Source organism: Rosa chinensis, chromosome 3 (genome assembly GCF_002994745.2).
Source record: "Rosa chinensis cultivar Old Blush chromosome 3, RchiOBHm-V2, whole genome shotgun sequence".
NCBI lineage: Eukaryota > Viridiplantae > Streptophyta > Magnoliopsida > Rosales > Rosaceae > Rosa > Rosa chinensis.
The window spans coordinates 21,255,463-21,270,914 of NC_037090.1; the positions used below are offsets into that span (position 1 = coordinate 21,255,463).

Here is a 15,452-nt window from a genome sequence, read left to right on the forward strand (position 1 = left end):
GAAAGTAATTTTTCTTGGACCCGTGGCCCAACACCCTTCTTTTTTTTTTTTTTTTTTTTGCCTTTTCCTTTTCCATATAAACTTTTCCATTCCTTCTTCCATATGAATAACTATTCCTTTTCCTTCTCCTTATGGAAAACTAACCTAAATTAAACCCTATATATTGATTGTGTATGCATAGAAAATTTCTCACATTAAACAAGATCGATTCTTTATTGTTAAGATGTCTCCCATTAGAAAACACAAGTCTGGAGCTCAGAAGAGAAAAGAAAAGGAACGACAAGAAGCATTAACTCATGATAAGTATTTTGGGGGAAACAAAAAGGAAGAAACATCAGTTCAAAATGTGGTGAATGATCAGGAAGATGAGTATAATAATGAACAACATGATGAACCCATGAATGCTCATGATAATCATGGTGAAGAAGAAAGAGAGCATATGATTGACATTGAGAATGAAGATCAACTCATGGATGAGGAAGATAATGATAGTATGGATCAAGATGTCCAAAATGAAGATTTCAATGAGCAAATTAACTTTCCTTTGATTGTTGATGACCCAGGTAATTGGGATAAGATTGACTATAATATCAGAGACTTTTTGGTTGAAAGAGGTCCTCAAAGAGACGATGATTACAATTTTCCCAAAGATAGTAGAGGCAGACATTTTTCTTCAGAAAATTTCTTTCGATATTTACCAAATGGCCAGAAGCAAGATCGGAATTGGCTAGTGTATTCAGAGTCTCTAGATAGAATATTTTGCTTTTGTTGCAAGTTGTTTAAGAAGGACGAGCAGAAAATTAATTTGGGCAACATAGCTGGTGTAGGATACAAAGATTGGAAGAACCTTGGTCGGAGGCTTAAGGATCATGAAACAAGTAATGTGCATGATTATTGTATGAGTAGATGGATTGAATTGAAAAAGAGACTACAAAAGAATCAGACAATTGATAAAAGCTGGCAAGAACAGATTGCGAAAGATAAAGAGCATTGGAGACAAGTATTACTCAGGATAATTGCTGTTGTCAAAAGACTTGCAAAAATAATTTGGCATTTCGTGGAGATAGTGAGAAGCTTTATGTGGAGAATAATGGAATTTTTTTGCAAATGATTGAGATGCTTGCTGAATTTGATCTAATAATGCAAGAGCATGTTCGACGCATTCAAAGTCATCAGACACACTACCATTATCTCAGTCATAGAATTCAAAATGAAATGATACAAATGTTAGCAAGTGAGATAAAACAATCAATTGTTACAAATATCAAAGAAGCAAAATACTTTTCCATTATTGTGGATTGCACTCCCGATGTAAGTCATGAAGAGCAAATGTCTCTTGTAGTACGGTGTGTGGATGTTTCTTCAAAGCCTATAATGGTAGAAGAGTTCTGGCTAGAATTCTTGAAAGTAGATGATACGTCAGGTCTTGGGCTTTTTACTGAGATTACAAATGCATTGAGCACTCTTCAACTTGATATTGATGATATAAGAGGACAAGGATATGACAATGGAGCTAATATGAAAGGAAAACACAAAGGTGTTCAAAAGAGGCTTCTTGAAGTAAATCCTAAGGCATTCTACACTCCATGTGGTTGTCATAGTCTCAATCTTGCACTTTGTGATATGGCAAATTGTTGTCCCAAAGCTATGTCTTTTTTTGGACTGATTCAAAGGATATATTCATTGTTTTCATCATCTACAAAGCAATGGCAAGTTTTCAAAGATTTTGTGGATGGTCTTACAATTAAGCCATTGTCACAGACACGTTGGGAGAATCATGTTGAAAGTGTTAAACCCATAAGATTTCAAGCTCGTAAAATAAGAGATGCTTTAATTCACTTGGCAAAAGTTAGTGAAGATCCGAAGACAAAGAGTGAAGCTGAGTCATTAGCAATATTTGAAATGGAGAACTTTGAATTCTTGCTTGGCATGGTTAGCAATACTGAGTCATTAGCAATATCATCTGCCATCAATACTGTTAGCAAAATTCTTCAAACTGAAGACATGCATATTGATTTTGCCATCACAGAACTAAAGAAACTTATTTCTTCTCTTGAGAATTTTAGAGAAATTGGGTTTGAGGAGGCCATGATTGACGCTAAGAAGATCGCGAATGAAATGGAGATTGAAGCTGTATTTCGTGAAAAGCGAGTCATTCGGAGAAGGAGACAATTTGATGAGAGTGCTAGTAAAGAAGTGACACAATCAGCTGAAGAATCATTCCGAGTTAATTGCTTCACATATATAGTTGATCAAGCTCTTTCTTCACTTAGAACTCGGTTTGAACAGTTTCAAAAATATGAAGAACTTTTTGGGTTCTTATTCAACGTAGAGAAGTTGAAGTGTTCAGATAATGATAGCTTGAAGAAGTATTGTGCTAATCTTGAAACTTCTTTGACACATGGCGGGATCTCTAACATTAATGGGGAAGAACTATATTCAGAATTGAAACATCTAAAAGACACTTTACCAGAGGAGGCAAAAAGGGCAATTGAAGTGTTGAATTATTTAAAAGAGATGGAGAGTTGTTACCCAAATGCCTGGATTGCTTATAGAATTTTGTTGACTATACTAGTCACAGTTGCTTCTGCAGAAAGAAGTTTCTCAAAGTTGAAATTGATCAAATCTTATCTTCGGTCAACCATGTCACAAGAAAGATTGAATGATTTATCTATGCTATCTATTGAAAAAAATATGGGAGATAAACTTGATTATAACAACATTATTTGTACTTTCGCAGCTAAAAATGCGAGAAGAGCAAGGTTTAAGTGATGCTTTGTAAATTTAAAGGCGTGATGGCCTAGCCTCCCACTGGGTTCCAGCCATAAAAAAAAAATGTTTAACTAGTTTTGTAATTTAGAATTTTATGCAAGGAATAAATATTCATATACTTTTGTATTGTTATTGATTTCATATTTACTTTTATTCAAAATACATGATTTTATAACGTTATTTGGCACAATATATATATATATATATATATATATATATATATATATATATATATATATAGAGGAGGCCACATTTTAATTCTTCGCTTCACGCCGTTAGAATCTCAGGACCGGCCCTGGGTTTAGGCGTTTTATGGGTAGAGCTCTTCCTTATTGGAGAATTTCTTCTTGTAAGACAATAGCAAAGGATGTGCTTAAGCTTTATTTGGGAGAAAAGAAAAAATTGATGGATCAATTTAGTAGATATAGGTTGTGTCTTACAACCGATACATGGACTTGTATTCAAAACATTAATTACATGGTTCTTACTATACATTTTATTGATGACACTTGCGTGTTGCATAAGAGAATTCTTAATTCTTGTGTGATCGCAAATCATAGGGGAGAATCTATAGCTAAGCTTCTAGATGATTGTTTGTTGAAGTGAGGTATAGAGAAGATTCCCACCATTACAGTTGCTAATGCTTCGTCAAATGGTGTTGCATTGAGGGAGTTGAAGAAGAGGATAGATGATTGGCGGGTCCCTAATGCACTTTTGCATGGAGGGAAGAATTTGCATGTGAGGTGTGTAGCCCATATTTTAAACTTGATTGTGAATGATGGGTTAAATGCAATGTTCTAAGGCACTGGGCGTCGAGTCACCGTTCCGATTATAGGCTAGGCGAGAGTGGTAGGGGTTTGGCTCCTCGGTGGCTGCCTAGGCGGTCTGGGCGGAGTCTAGGCGGCTGGGTGTTTAGATTTGGGCGCTGGGCGCTAGGCTTTTCTTGATATACGACGACTCGAGTTGCATCGTAAAGGAGGGTCCAGGCACGGAGGAGTGAGTTACCAACTCAGATGCGGTTGAAGATTATGGAGGCTTTCTTGGTGGCTGTGACGGGATGCGGCGGCTTGTCGGCGCAGAGTTTGGGATGTCTTCGAAGGAGGAGAACGAGAACATTGAGTGATTGAGGTTAGCGATGATGTATCATGAATCTGAATGATTTGCTCTACGTCAGCCATATTTGGATTTCAAGCTTGATTTCCAGAAACACCCACATAGAACAATTGAAATCTAGTGAATTGGGTAACACAGAAACAGAGAAATAACGAATTTTGTTTTGAGTTTGTTTCTGGGTGTTTGAAATTTCAAAGAGCACTGCAAAGATTGAAACTTTATGATGAGAGAAACAGAATATGGATTGGGTTTTTCATTAATTGTGATATGGGGTTTTGGGTTTAGAGCGAAGGTGTTGAGATTGAAATTGAAAGAGTGCACTATAACGAACTGAGCTTTCCACAGAGATAGTGAAATAGTTAAGCTAGTTGAGACGATGATCTTTGCGTTTTTGGCTTAAGTCTAACTGGAGATGGGAGGTTCTGAATGTGGGATGATTGGTACTTATCTGATTGTTAAATTCCTAAATACCCTTTTCTCTATTTTAATTATTTTGATTAATTTTAAATAATTTTTGGACGTTAAATATTTTTAATTATATATAACTCTATGTCATAAAAATAATTAAAAATTTAAAAAATAAAAAACCGCCTAGGCTCCCGTCTAATCCCCTAGGCGCTAGTCCCCGGGTCTCCGCCAGACTAGCGCCTAGCGTTTTTTAGAACCTTGGTTGAATGTAATGAGGATGACCATTAAGGCCATTCGGAATTCAGTGAGGTATGTTAGATCCTTCCCACAAAGACTTGATTTTTTCAAAGGGTGTGTTGAAAGTGTGAAACTAGAGTGCAAAGGGATTGTGATTTTGGATGTCCCTACTAGGTGGAATTCCACATTCTTGATGTTGGAACGGGCTTTGAAACTACAAAAAGCCTTTGATAGAATGACAGAAGATGATGTCGGTAATTTTTGGGCATGGCTCCAAGGTGACATGAATGAAAAGCCAAAAGAAGGGCCACTGACAAGTGTTGATTGGGAGTATGGGGAGCAGTTTGCGTATTTCTTGAAACCATTTTATGAAGTCACTTTAACGGTGTGTTGTTCTACTTCTCCTACTATTCATAACACCTTTGATGATTTACTTCATATTTATGGTGTTTTGCAAGAACAATCTAACCCGTGCTTGTTGGAGATTGCATCACCCATGCAAGACAAGTTTAACAAGCTTTGAAAAGTTGAATCCCTATTTGTTCATTGGTATTGTTCTCGATCCACGTCATAAGCTTGAAAAAGTGGTTGATTATTTTGAGATTATTGATGGGAGATGGATCGATGAAAAGGTGGAAGCTAACACAAAGAGTGTGAAAGATCTCTTGTATGACCTTTACAAGGTGTATGAAGAAGAGGGAAGGGGAAGTGGTGTTAGTGAGGTTAGTGGTACTCAAGCATCAAGTGAGGGGGTGTCTTCTTCAAGTAAAGGTTGTATGGAGTTAGAAAAGAGGTTGAAAGAGAAGGAGCAAAGGAGAAAGCAAATAAAACCGAGATCATCAATAATGATGTGGATAGATATCTTAGAGATTCAATTGAAGGTGATGGTGAAGACTTTGACTTGTTGAATTGGTGGAGGGTGAATAGAGTTTGTAAATATCCCACATTGGCTCGCATTGCAAAGGAGATTCTAGCTGTTCCGGTGTCAACCATAACTTCAGAATCTTTCTTTAGCACAAGTACTGGGAGGATTATTGATCTATATCGTAGCTCCCTAAGTCCTAAAATGGTGGAGGCCTTGATATGTAGCCAAAATTGGCTTAGGAATGAAAATGTGTATTTAGAACATGTACCTATCATTGAGGAGATGGAGTTGTGTGAAGAAGCAGAAAGAGGTAATTGTTCTATTTTCTTATTTAATGTTTTTTGGGTTAATGAAGTTCTAATTTTTATCTTATATATGATTGTATGTATTTCTTTTCTAATGTTTTTCTTTTTATTATTATTCTCTTATGCCAATGTAGAATTGCTTAAGATGCCATGTGGAGCTGCAGTGGGGAGTAGTCAGGGTGGTATGTTACCCCCAAAGTAAAAGACTTCATCTTTCCTAGCTTGAGTTCATGCCCTCCTTCATATGTTGATGTTTGTTCATTGTCTTTGTGATGTTTAATCTTTTAGTGAACTTAAACATTTTTAATTTGTGAGGTTAGTGTTAAAGACTTGATGGACTAATTTTAGACTCTATACTTTTTGACCATTTCATACGTTGATGGACTGTATTGTTGATGGACTATAAATTTTGGACTAAATTCTTTATTTTGAAGTTTTGAAGTTTGAGTTATGAACTATGGATATGGACTATGAAGTATGGAGTATAGATTATTGTCTATTGAAGTATAAAGCATGCATTAGTGAACTTGTAAACTCATTGTTATGAATTATTATTATAGGTTTGAAGAAACAAAAAACATCCCGAGTTAAAATACTAAAGAGGTAGAAGTAGAAGTGGTAAAAATCTGTTTTACCAACAAACAAACAAAATCGAACTCGACCGAATCGAATCAGTCAGTTCGGTTTTCAGTTTCAACTTTTAAAAAACGCAAAACCGAACTAAAGTCCAAGTTCGATTCGGTTCTCAGTTTCGACCAAAGATCGAACATAATCAAACTGAACCCACCCCACTATGTTCAATCTGAAAATTTAAGCCATTACAACTAGAGATCATTGTGTTCAAAGTTCACGTGATTCTTATCTCATTAACTAAATCTAACCAATTTCAACTTCCTCTCTTTAACAAAGCTTAACCCATTTTGTGATAGCTAATCATTATCTTGTCATTCATGTTCATAAAAAAAAGGGCAGCATGTTTGGCATTCTTCCTAAGATTTTATTAAAAGACACCAAAGAGCTAGGATACGAGCTATCTATGTTACATCAAAAGATAGATACTAGGACCAGGTATTTGAGTTATTTATGATTAGATTAGTTGATCAAGGAATGATAGCAGCTGATCTAATGACTTACAGCAGAGAGCCGAGTCTATCCATTGTTGGAAAAATTCATTTTGCTTTATTTTGACGTTCTTCTACCAACAAAAAAGGATCAAGCTAGGAGCCTTAGATTGTTTGACTATATTTTGGTTGACCTTTAAAGATTAGGATCTTAGTTCGGATTGCATTGGATCTGTATAAATAATCTAATCAAAATGCAGTTGCAGATTAATATTCTTCATGTGCCTCACATGCTAACACCACCTGGCCTTGAGAAACCAAGTAACAAACTGCCTTCCAATTAGATGACAACCCCTTTTATAAGACTAGCTAACAATTAATAGTAGAGATTAGAGAGCTAACAATACAAGGAGTATAAGACTAATTAATTAACATATGCCTCTTGCTGTTGTAAAATGAAATCAAACATTGTTTGGACCGGTCAAGGGTCATCTGTCAACTCAGTTGTTGTGCTGCTTAGCTGCTTTTTAACAAGTCTAAATATGCTATGCATGAAACACATTATATATTTACAAAATAACTAAGAGCCTTGTAATTGGTTCCTTAATCTTGGAGACTCCTCCATATATAATTTGAGAAGTGGATGTTCTAGTGTCATAACTCAAAACTTTTTTTGTTTATTCTTTTTTATTACATTTTAATTAGTACGTACTTGAGATTCTCAAGTTGAGACAGATATAACCTGGAACTTGTACTGTTATAATTCCAGAAAAAAGACATACACACACTCACACACTAGAATTGGAACGTACACGAAGGGAGGATGAAGGATGTCTGTTTTTGTGGACTCTGTAGCTCAATGATCCAACCTTTCACTTTTTAAGTCTTTCATCACAAATAATTTTTGCGCAAAATTAACTAAATTAGAAATCATTTGATTATCGTCTTTGTCATTTTAGATTTCTCTGATGGATTGTAGATGTCTACATGCAACTACAAAGCAAAATTGCTATTTGGTTATTTTTATGCAGATCGATGTTCATCATCAAATCATTAATCATCCTTTAAGATGTCTACACGCCCTTGATCAAATCGTTGTAGAGAGGCTGTTAGTGCAATGTTTAATTGATTGACATTTCCTAAGCACAACAACCAAGAGTCAGTCAAACAGAACAAAGACAAAGAGAAAGTTTAGGAATTTCTTATGTATTGATCTTCTCCAAAGATGGAGTACATATACAAAGTATACACATTCCTAATAGAAAACTAATTACACCATGATATTCTCCCCTTAATTACATAATATCCTCCTTAACTATACAATCCTAATTATAGTACAATTCCTACAATTGTAAGACTGTTGGCCACTACAAGAGTCAATGCCTCAAGTTGCTAAGACTCAACTCCAATAACTCTGGTTGGAAAATAAGTAACAATGGTCAGAAAAGCAAGGCGGCAATCAACTAGTGCAGGAGCAAGAACCTGATTTGTATAATGTGGAGGGTCAAGATCAAACTAAGGGTAGTGTTTCCCTAACTCAGGAGAATCGAGGTAAAATTGGTGTCGCTTTAAATGTTTCTGGCTTTACTGGTAGTAATACATGGATAATTGATTCTGGTGCGTCTGATCATATGAACTATGATAAGTCTTTCTTCGTTACGTTGTCCTCCCCATCCATAACACATGTCTCTAATGCCAATGGTGAATCCTTTTCGGTCTTAGGAATTGGGTCAGTCTAGGTTACACCGTCCATTACTCTTTATAATGTCCTCTATGTACCCTCTTTATCTCATCATCTTTTGTCTGTGTCTCAATTAAACACACAAAACAAATGCTCTGTCACCTTTTATCCTATGTATGTTATCTTTCAGGATCTGTGTACTCGGGTGATAATTGGCAAGGGAGATTTGAGGGAGAGACTGTTTCACTTGGATTGCATGTACGGAGGACCAACACAAGCACCATCAAGTCCACAAGGTCCTGTTGCCCTGACATTGACTTCTGATCGGATGAATGAATTATGGTTGTGGCACTGCCGTTTGGGCCACCCACCTTTTGGTGTCATGAAGAAGTCCATGCCTTCCCTTTTTTTAGGAATAAGTGATTCTAGTCTAAATTGCGAAACCTGTTCTTTAGCCAAGAGTCAGAGGTCTAGTTATCCTTCTAGCTTTCAGTCTAGTACAATTCCTTTTGAATTAATTCATTCCGATTTATGGGGACCTTCCAAAAATTCAACTCTTTCAGGAATGCATTATTTTGTTTTATTCATTGATGACTTCACTAGATTAACTTGGGTTGTTTTGCTTAAGTCAAAAGATGCAGTTTTCTCTGCCTTTACAGCCTTCCATAATCTTGTTCGCACCTAATATGATGCTCGTATTAAGGTCTTTAGGTCTGATAATTGGGGGGGGGGGGGTGGGGAGTTTGTTAATCATTCATTTCGTGATTACTTCTAATCTCATGGAATTGTTCACCAAACCACTTGCCCACAAACACCAGAACAGAATGGGGTCTCTGAGCGGAAGAATCTTCATTTGTTAGACATTGGTCGCGCCCTTCTCCTTAGTGCCAATATGCCTAAATACCTTTGGGGAGTGGCAGTGTTGTGTGCCTCCCATCTTATTAATCGTCTCCTATCTTCCTCTCTTCAAGGTCGTATTCCATTCGAGGTATTGTATAGTTATGTCTCTATCCCATCTCTTAATGTCCTTCCTGCTCGTGTCTTTAGTTGTGTAGCCTATGTCCATCTCTATAAGAACCAACGTTCTAAGTTAGATGCAAGAGCTCTCAAGTGTGTCTTTGTCGGGTATGGGACTCAGCAGAAAGGATACAAGTGTTATCATCCTCCCTCTCAACGATTTTATGTCACCATGGATGTGACATTCAGTGAGGATACATGTTATTTTCCACCTTCTACAATTCATAGTCAGGGGGAGCAGGGTGTTTTTATGAAGGACAATGCCAAACAGGGCCAATGATCGATCGATTTATCTCAAATGATTGATCGATTAGTGAAGAGGAAGTGTCCAATGCCCCAGAAACCAACGGCACACCTATAGAAATAGAAAAGGTAATTGTCGAACAGAGTGTTGTGAGTTTCGAAACGGAAAAGGAAATTGCTGAATCATCTAGCCTTCGCCATGCAACTGCCGAACAGAGCATTACAAGTTCCGAAACAGAAAAGGCAATTACTAAATCGTCTACTCTTCACCATGCAACTGCTGAACAGAGCATTGTGAATTCTGAAACAGAAAAGATAATTGCCGAATCGTCTACCCTACAAGAAGAAGCTCCTAATCAGTCAGTCTCTCCCTCTCCATCAGTGGTCTCCCTTGTTCAATCTTCATCTGAGGTACGTAGTAGTTTGCCTTTATCCCATAACCCACCTTTGTCTGATAGTGTTACTCCTTTAACTGATTCTACACATGTTCCAACACTAGTCTTACCAGAACGGTCCAACTGTGGCCAACCTGCCAAGAAATATGAACCAAGTATGTGTGCTAAGACCAAATATCCTGTAGCTAATTATGTGTCTACTCATAGGTTGTCTAAACCATATGTAGCCTTTGTTAATCAATTATCTTATGTGTCACTTCCTAGTAAAGTGCAGGATGCAATGAAGGATGAGAAGTGGGCAAAAGCAATGGCTGTAGAGATGGATGCACTTGAAAAAAAATCAAACGTGGGAGTTAGTATCACTACCTCCTAGAAAGAAAACAGTTGGGTGCCGATGGGTGTATACAGTGAAGCACAATTCAGATGGGTCGGTGGACAGATACAAGGCAAGGCTAGTAGCGAAGGGTTATACCCAGAAGTATGGTGTGGACTATGATGAAACTTTTGCACCAGTAGCAAAGATCAATAAAATCCGGGTACTTATGTCTCTAGCTGCTAATCTTGATTGGCCTCTGCAACAATTTGATTCTTGCATGGTGATTTGAATGAAGAAGTATACATGGACTTGCCTTCGCGATATGGTACTTCCATTGGAGTCAAGGTGGTGTGTCGTTTAAGGAAGTCCCTATATGGCCTCAAACAATCTCCAAGAGCTTGGTTTGGTCAATTCACGACATTCATGAGGAGGATTGGGTACAGGCAGAGCAATTCAAATCATACCCTATTCCTTAAGCATCAGAAGGGTAAAGTTACAGCTTTAATTATTTATGTGGATGACATGGTGGTGACAGGTAATGATCTTGAGGAGATTAAGAAGTTGCAGAGTGCATTGTCAGCAGAATTTGAAATGAAAGACTTGGGGAGTTTGAAATATTTCTTGGGAATTGAAGTTGCTAGAGGAAAAGATTGTATTATGTTGAACCAGAGAAAGTATGTCCTTGACTTATTAGCAGAAACGGGTATGCTCGATTGAGCAAAACCATCGGTTAGCTGAGTATCCAGATCAAGTACCCACAAATAAGGCAAGATATCAGAGGTTAGTTGGAAGATTAATTTATTTGTCACACACTAGACCAGACTTAGCTTATGCAGTTAGTGTTGTGAGTCAATTCATGCATAATCCTAGTAAGGCTCATATGGAAGCTATAGTTCGGATCTTAAGGTACTTGAAGTTTACTCCTGGAAGGGGGTTGGTGTTTTCTAAGCATAGACATTTGGATGTTTTGGGATATACAGATGCAGGCTGGGCAGGTTATATAACTGATCGACGGTCCACTTCCGGATACTTTACGTTTTTAGGTGGGAATTTAGTTACTTGGAAGAGTAAGAAACAGAAGGTGGTGGCTCGTTCTAGTGCTGAAGCAGAATATAGAGAATGGCTCGTGCAGTTTGTGAGATATTGTGGTTAAGGCACTTGTTGAGGGATTTTGGGTTCAAGCAGAAGAAAGCCATGCCCTTATTCTGTGATAACAAAGCTGCAGTTGAAATTTCTCATAATCCTGTCCAACATGATCGCACAAAACATGTGGAGGTTGATAGAAACTTCATCAAAGAGAAGCAGGATCAACAAATCATCTCTTTTCCTTTAGTACCTACTGAGGAGCAGTTGGCGGACATTCTTACAAAGGCAGTTTCTAGCAAGGCGTTTTGTGACTCACTTGACAAGTTGGGCATCCGTGATCTGTATGCTCCAACTTGAGGGGGAATGTTGGCGTGAGTCACTCTCCATAATTGTAGGAATTGTACTATAATTAGGATTATATAGTTAAGGAGGATATCATGTTGTTAAGGGGAGAATATCACGGTGTAATTAGTTTCCTATTAGAAATGTGTATACTTTGTATATGTACTCCATCTTTGGAGAAGATCAATACATAAGAAATTCTCAAACTTTCTCTTTGTATATGTAACCTGGACTGACCCAATTTCTAAGACCAGAAATGACTCACCATTGGCATTAGAGACATGTGTTATGGATGGGGAGGACAACGTGACGAAGAAAGACTTATCATAGGTCATATGATCAGACGCACCAGAATCAATTATCCATGTATTACTACCAGTAAAGCCATAAACATTTAAAGTGACACCAATTTTACCTCGATTCTCCTGAGTTAGGGAAACACTACCCTTAGTTTGATCTTGACCCTCCACATCATAGAAATCAGGTTCTTGCTCCTGCACTAGTTGGATTGCCACCTTGTTTTTCTAACCATTGTTACTTCTTTTCCAACCAGAGTTATTGGAGTTGAGTCTTAGGAACTTGGGGCATTGAATCTTATAGTGGCCAACGGTCTTACAATAGTTGCAAGTCACCTGAATGTTGAACAATGAACTATGGGACAAATCTGCCATTCTTCTTCTTCAAGCAGCAACACAAACCACAAAATTTGACAAGGCTAAGGAAGGAGAGGCTGACGGCAAGGTATTGCAAACTTTAGGGTTTTAGGGCAAAAGGAACAGAGGATGAAGACAAAGGACAAACTCTTAAAGAGAACAAAGACAAATCTGCAGTGGAAACAAACGAACAGAGTCCAAACGGATCTCTGCTCTGATACCAAGTCAAACAGAACAAAGACAAAGAGAAAGTTTGGGAATTTCTTATGTATTGATCTTCTCCAAAGATGGAGTACATATATAAAGTATACCCATTCCTAATAGGAAACTAATTACACCGTGATATTCTCCCCTTAACTATACAATCCTAATTATAGTACAATTCCTACAATTATGGAGAGTGACTCACGCCAACAGAGTCATGTTTTCATGTAATAACTTTCTACTCTTGGATCCTTAGAAGAATGGAATGCTTCAAGCTTCAGGCACAACTCTCATCAATTAGGTATGTCTTGCATACATGTGCATGCTTGTCAAGTGGTTAGGACTGAACTTTTCTTTAAATCATATTGTAGGATGCAAAAATCTTTTCAATCCTAATGTACTGATATGCGAATTTTTGGAAGGTTTTATCCAAAGCATTCAAACTTTCTTAAATTAGTTTTTGGACTTTTCCTTTCAAACGTCTGATTTTAATCCATGGATAAAAACCTCTTTTGAAAAGCCTTTAGGTATTAGAAACCCTAGGAGACCCTAGTTCATTCATATCTTATATATGTGTTTTTCACATTGTTAGGGTTTGGACACTAGAACAGAAAACATATATTTGATATGTTTATAAAGAGTTTTCTGCCTTTATCTTCAGAAAGATTGAGCTAAAGTTTCATGTGAGAATCTTTCATAAGCTGTTCCTTGTTTAGCTTTTGAAGGATTATCAAATCCCAAACTTTTTTTGTCAAAAAAGTTTTCTAGTTTTATGATTCATGTGTGTTGGTAGTTCATACATGATTTGTGCCTTGAGGTGATTGACAATCAAGGTGAGAGTTGTGCCATCTCAAGATTGACAAAGGAGAACAAGTTCACTGATCTGAAAGTAGCAAAGATGATAAGACACCGCTGCCCACTAGATTAGTTCTAGTAGATGAGTTGTGTAAGATCTTTATGTACTTTCCTATTCATCTAGTGGATTGTTCACCAGTATAGTGCCAGCAATTGTTTACCTCTTTGGAGGGTTTTACTACGTCAACAGATCTTGTGTTATGTGTGATGAGTTTATTTTGAATGATTTGGTTAATTGAGTAAAGCATAACATCATTAGACTTAATGAGATTGATCTGTAGTTTCGAATAGGATTCAAGTTATACTGCAATCCTATATTAGGATGCGAATAGGCCTGCACTCCTAAGACTAATTCCTAAAGTTATTGTCATATTGATCAGTTGCATTAGTCGAGAAATACATATACATTCTGTAATTTCAGAGGCCAAAGAATTAACTCGACCATTGAATTGTATTACATGAAATTGAAAAGAGAATGACATCTCTATTACAGACGTTAGCTCTAAGTCGGACTTGGTGCTATTCATAAATACTTCTATTTTCCAAAATTGAATCACTTGGTTACTTGCTCCTCTCCTACCAAACACTGCTCTTTGAACCAATGCAACCAATTCTTAGTGCACTTTCCATGTGATCACATAGCTTTTGTACATCTTTAAGTAGCATTATATGGTATATATTTACTTGGTGTTGAAGGATATCGACATTGTGTGTGCCTCTTCAAACTAGGGTTTAGTTCTAGAGTTGTAATAGGAGAGAAGGTTCTAGATTTCCTAATTATATTTGGATTCTATTTCCTTGTATGACAAGATTATGTACTTTGTCAATCTCTATATAAAGGGCTCCTATTATCAATAATAGAACACACACAATTTCTCTCGAATCATATTTTCCTACAACACGTTATCAGCACGAGCCCTAACCCTAGCCTTAAAAATCAAAACCCTAAAACTCTTCTCACAAAATCTGCCGCAAGCCCTAGCCTTGCAACCTCGTGCTTGCTGCCCCTGCACTCTCTGCCCCCGCAGCTCCCACACGCCCCTGTTCTTGCTGCTCCCCGCGTGCGCACCCCGCATCTGCTTCCCCCGTAGCCATACACTCACCCGCTGCCTCCGCAACCACCTCACACAGCTAGCCCACGCTAGCGTCTGTCCCCCGCAACCCGCTCACCAGCCTGCCCAGCAACCCCGCAGCCTTACAGCCAAACAGCCCCCAGCCCTTGCTCACCCAGTAGCAGCGTCCCTGCAACGCACCTGCAGCCCTACGTTTCTGCTGCCCCTGCTGCCCCGTGCATCCGACACAGATTGCTACCACCGATTGCTGTTGCTACCACTTGTTGCCCCTTGTTGCTACTGCTGCCCTAACATGCCTGCATCAACACGCGCGTGTTCTCAAGCCCTGAATCATCAAGTAAGTTTTTGTGATTAAAGTTCCTGCTTTCTTGTCTTTTAAATTTCTTTATTTGCTGCAGGATTTGCAATATACGAACATGAGTTCGATTATTTAATAAGCGGAATTGTGGGGATTCACGCTAAACAAACTAAGAGCATTCATAATCAATGGACTATGAGTGTTCATAATCTTCGGACTAAGAGCGTCCGCAAGCATCTATTTTTGACCATATTAAACATCATTATTTCGGTCTAATCCAAATTTCTTGGAAATCAATTTCTTGGTAGCATTAAGGCTCGGAAATCTTAATATTAGTTTTCGTGGAAGCATTGACTCCGAAACTAATCCGTTCTTGTTTCTCCTTTTTGGATATGAAACTTGAACGAGCTCGATTTTATTCCATTGGATTCTACGGGCACGGGATATTTATTGGCTACAATCCAAGAGCCATGTTCTAAAGGAACCGCTCAAGATTCACAAACTGAGATAGATAATTCCAGGGCACTT

At 37.8% G+C, this 15,452-nt stretch overlaps 1 protein-coding gene across 1 annotated transcript; it reads left to right on the top strand.

The window, feature by feature from the left end:
• Nucleotides 1-223: 223 nt before the first annotated feature.
• On the top strand, nt 224-2,772 carry LOC112194279 (zinc finger MYM-type protein 1-like). Its single transcript, XM_040516996.1, has 3 exons — nt 224-1,000; nt 1,072-1,230; nt 1,444-2,772. The coding sequence occupies exons 1-3, from the start codon at nt 224-226 to the stop codon at nt 2,770-2,772; spliced, it is 2,265 nt and encodes a 754-aa protein (XP_040372930.1).
• The last annotated feature ends 12,680 nt before the right edge of the window (nt 2,773-15,452 follow it).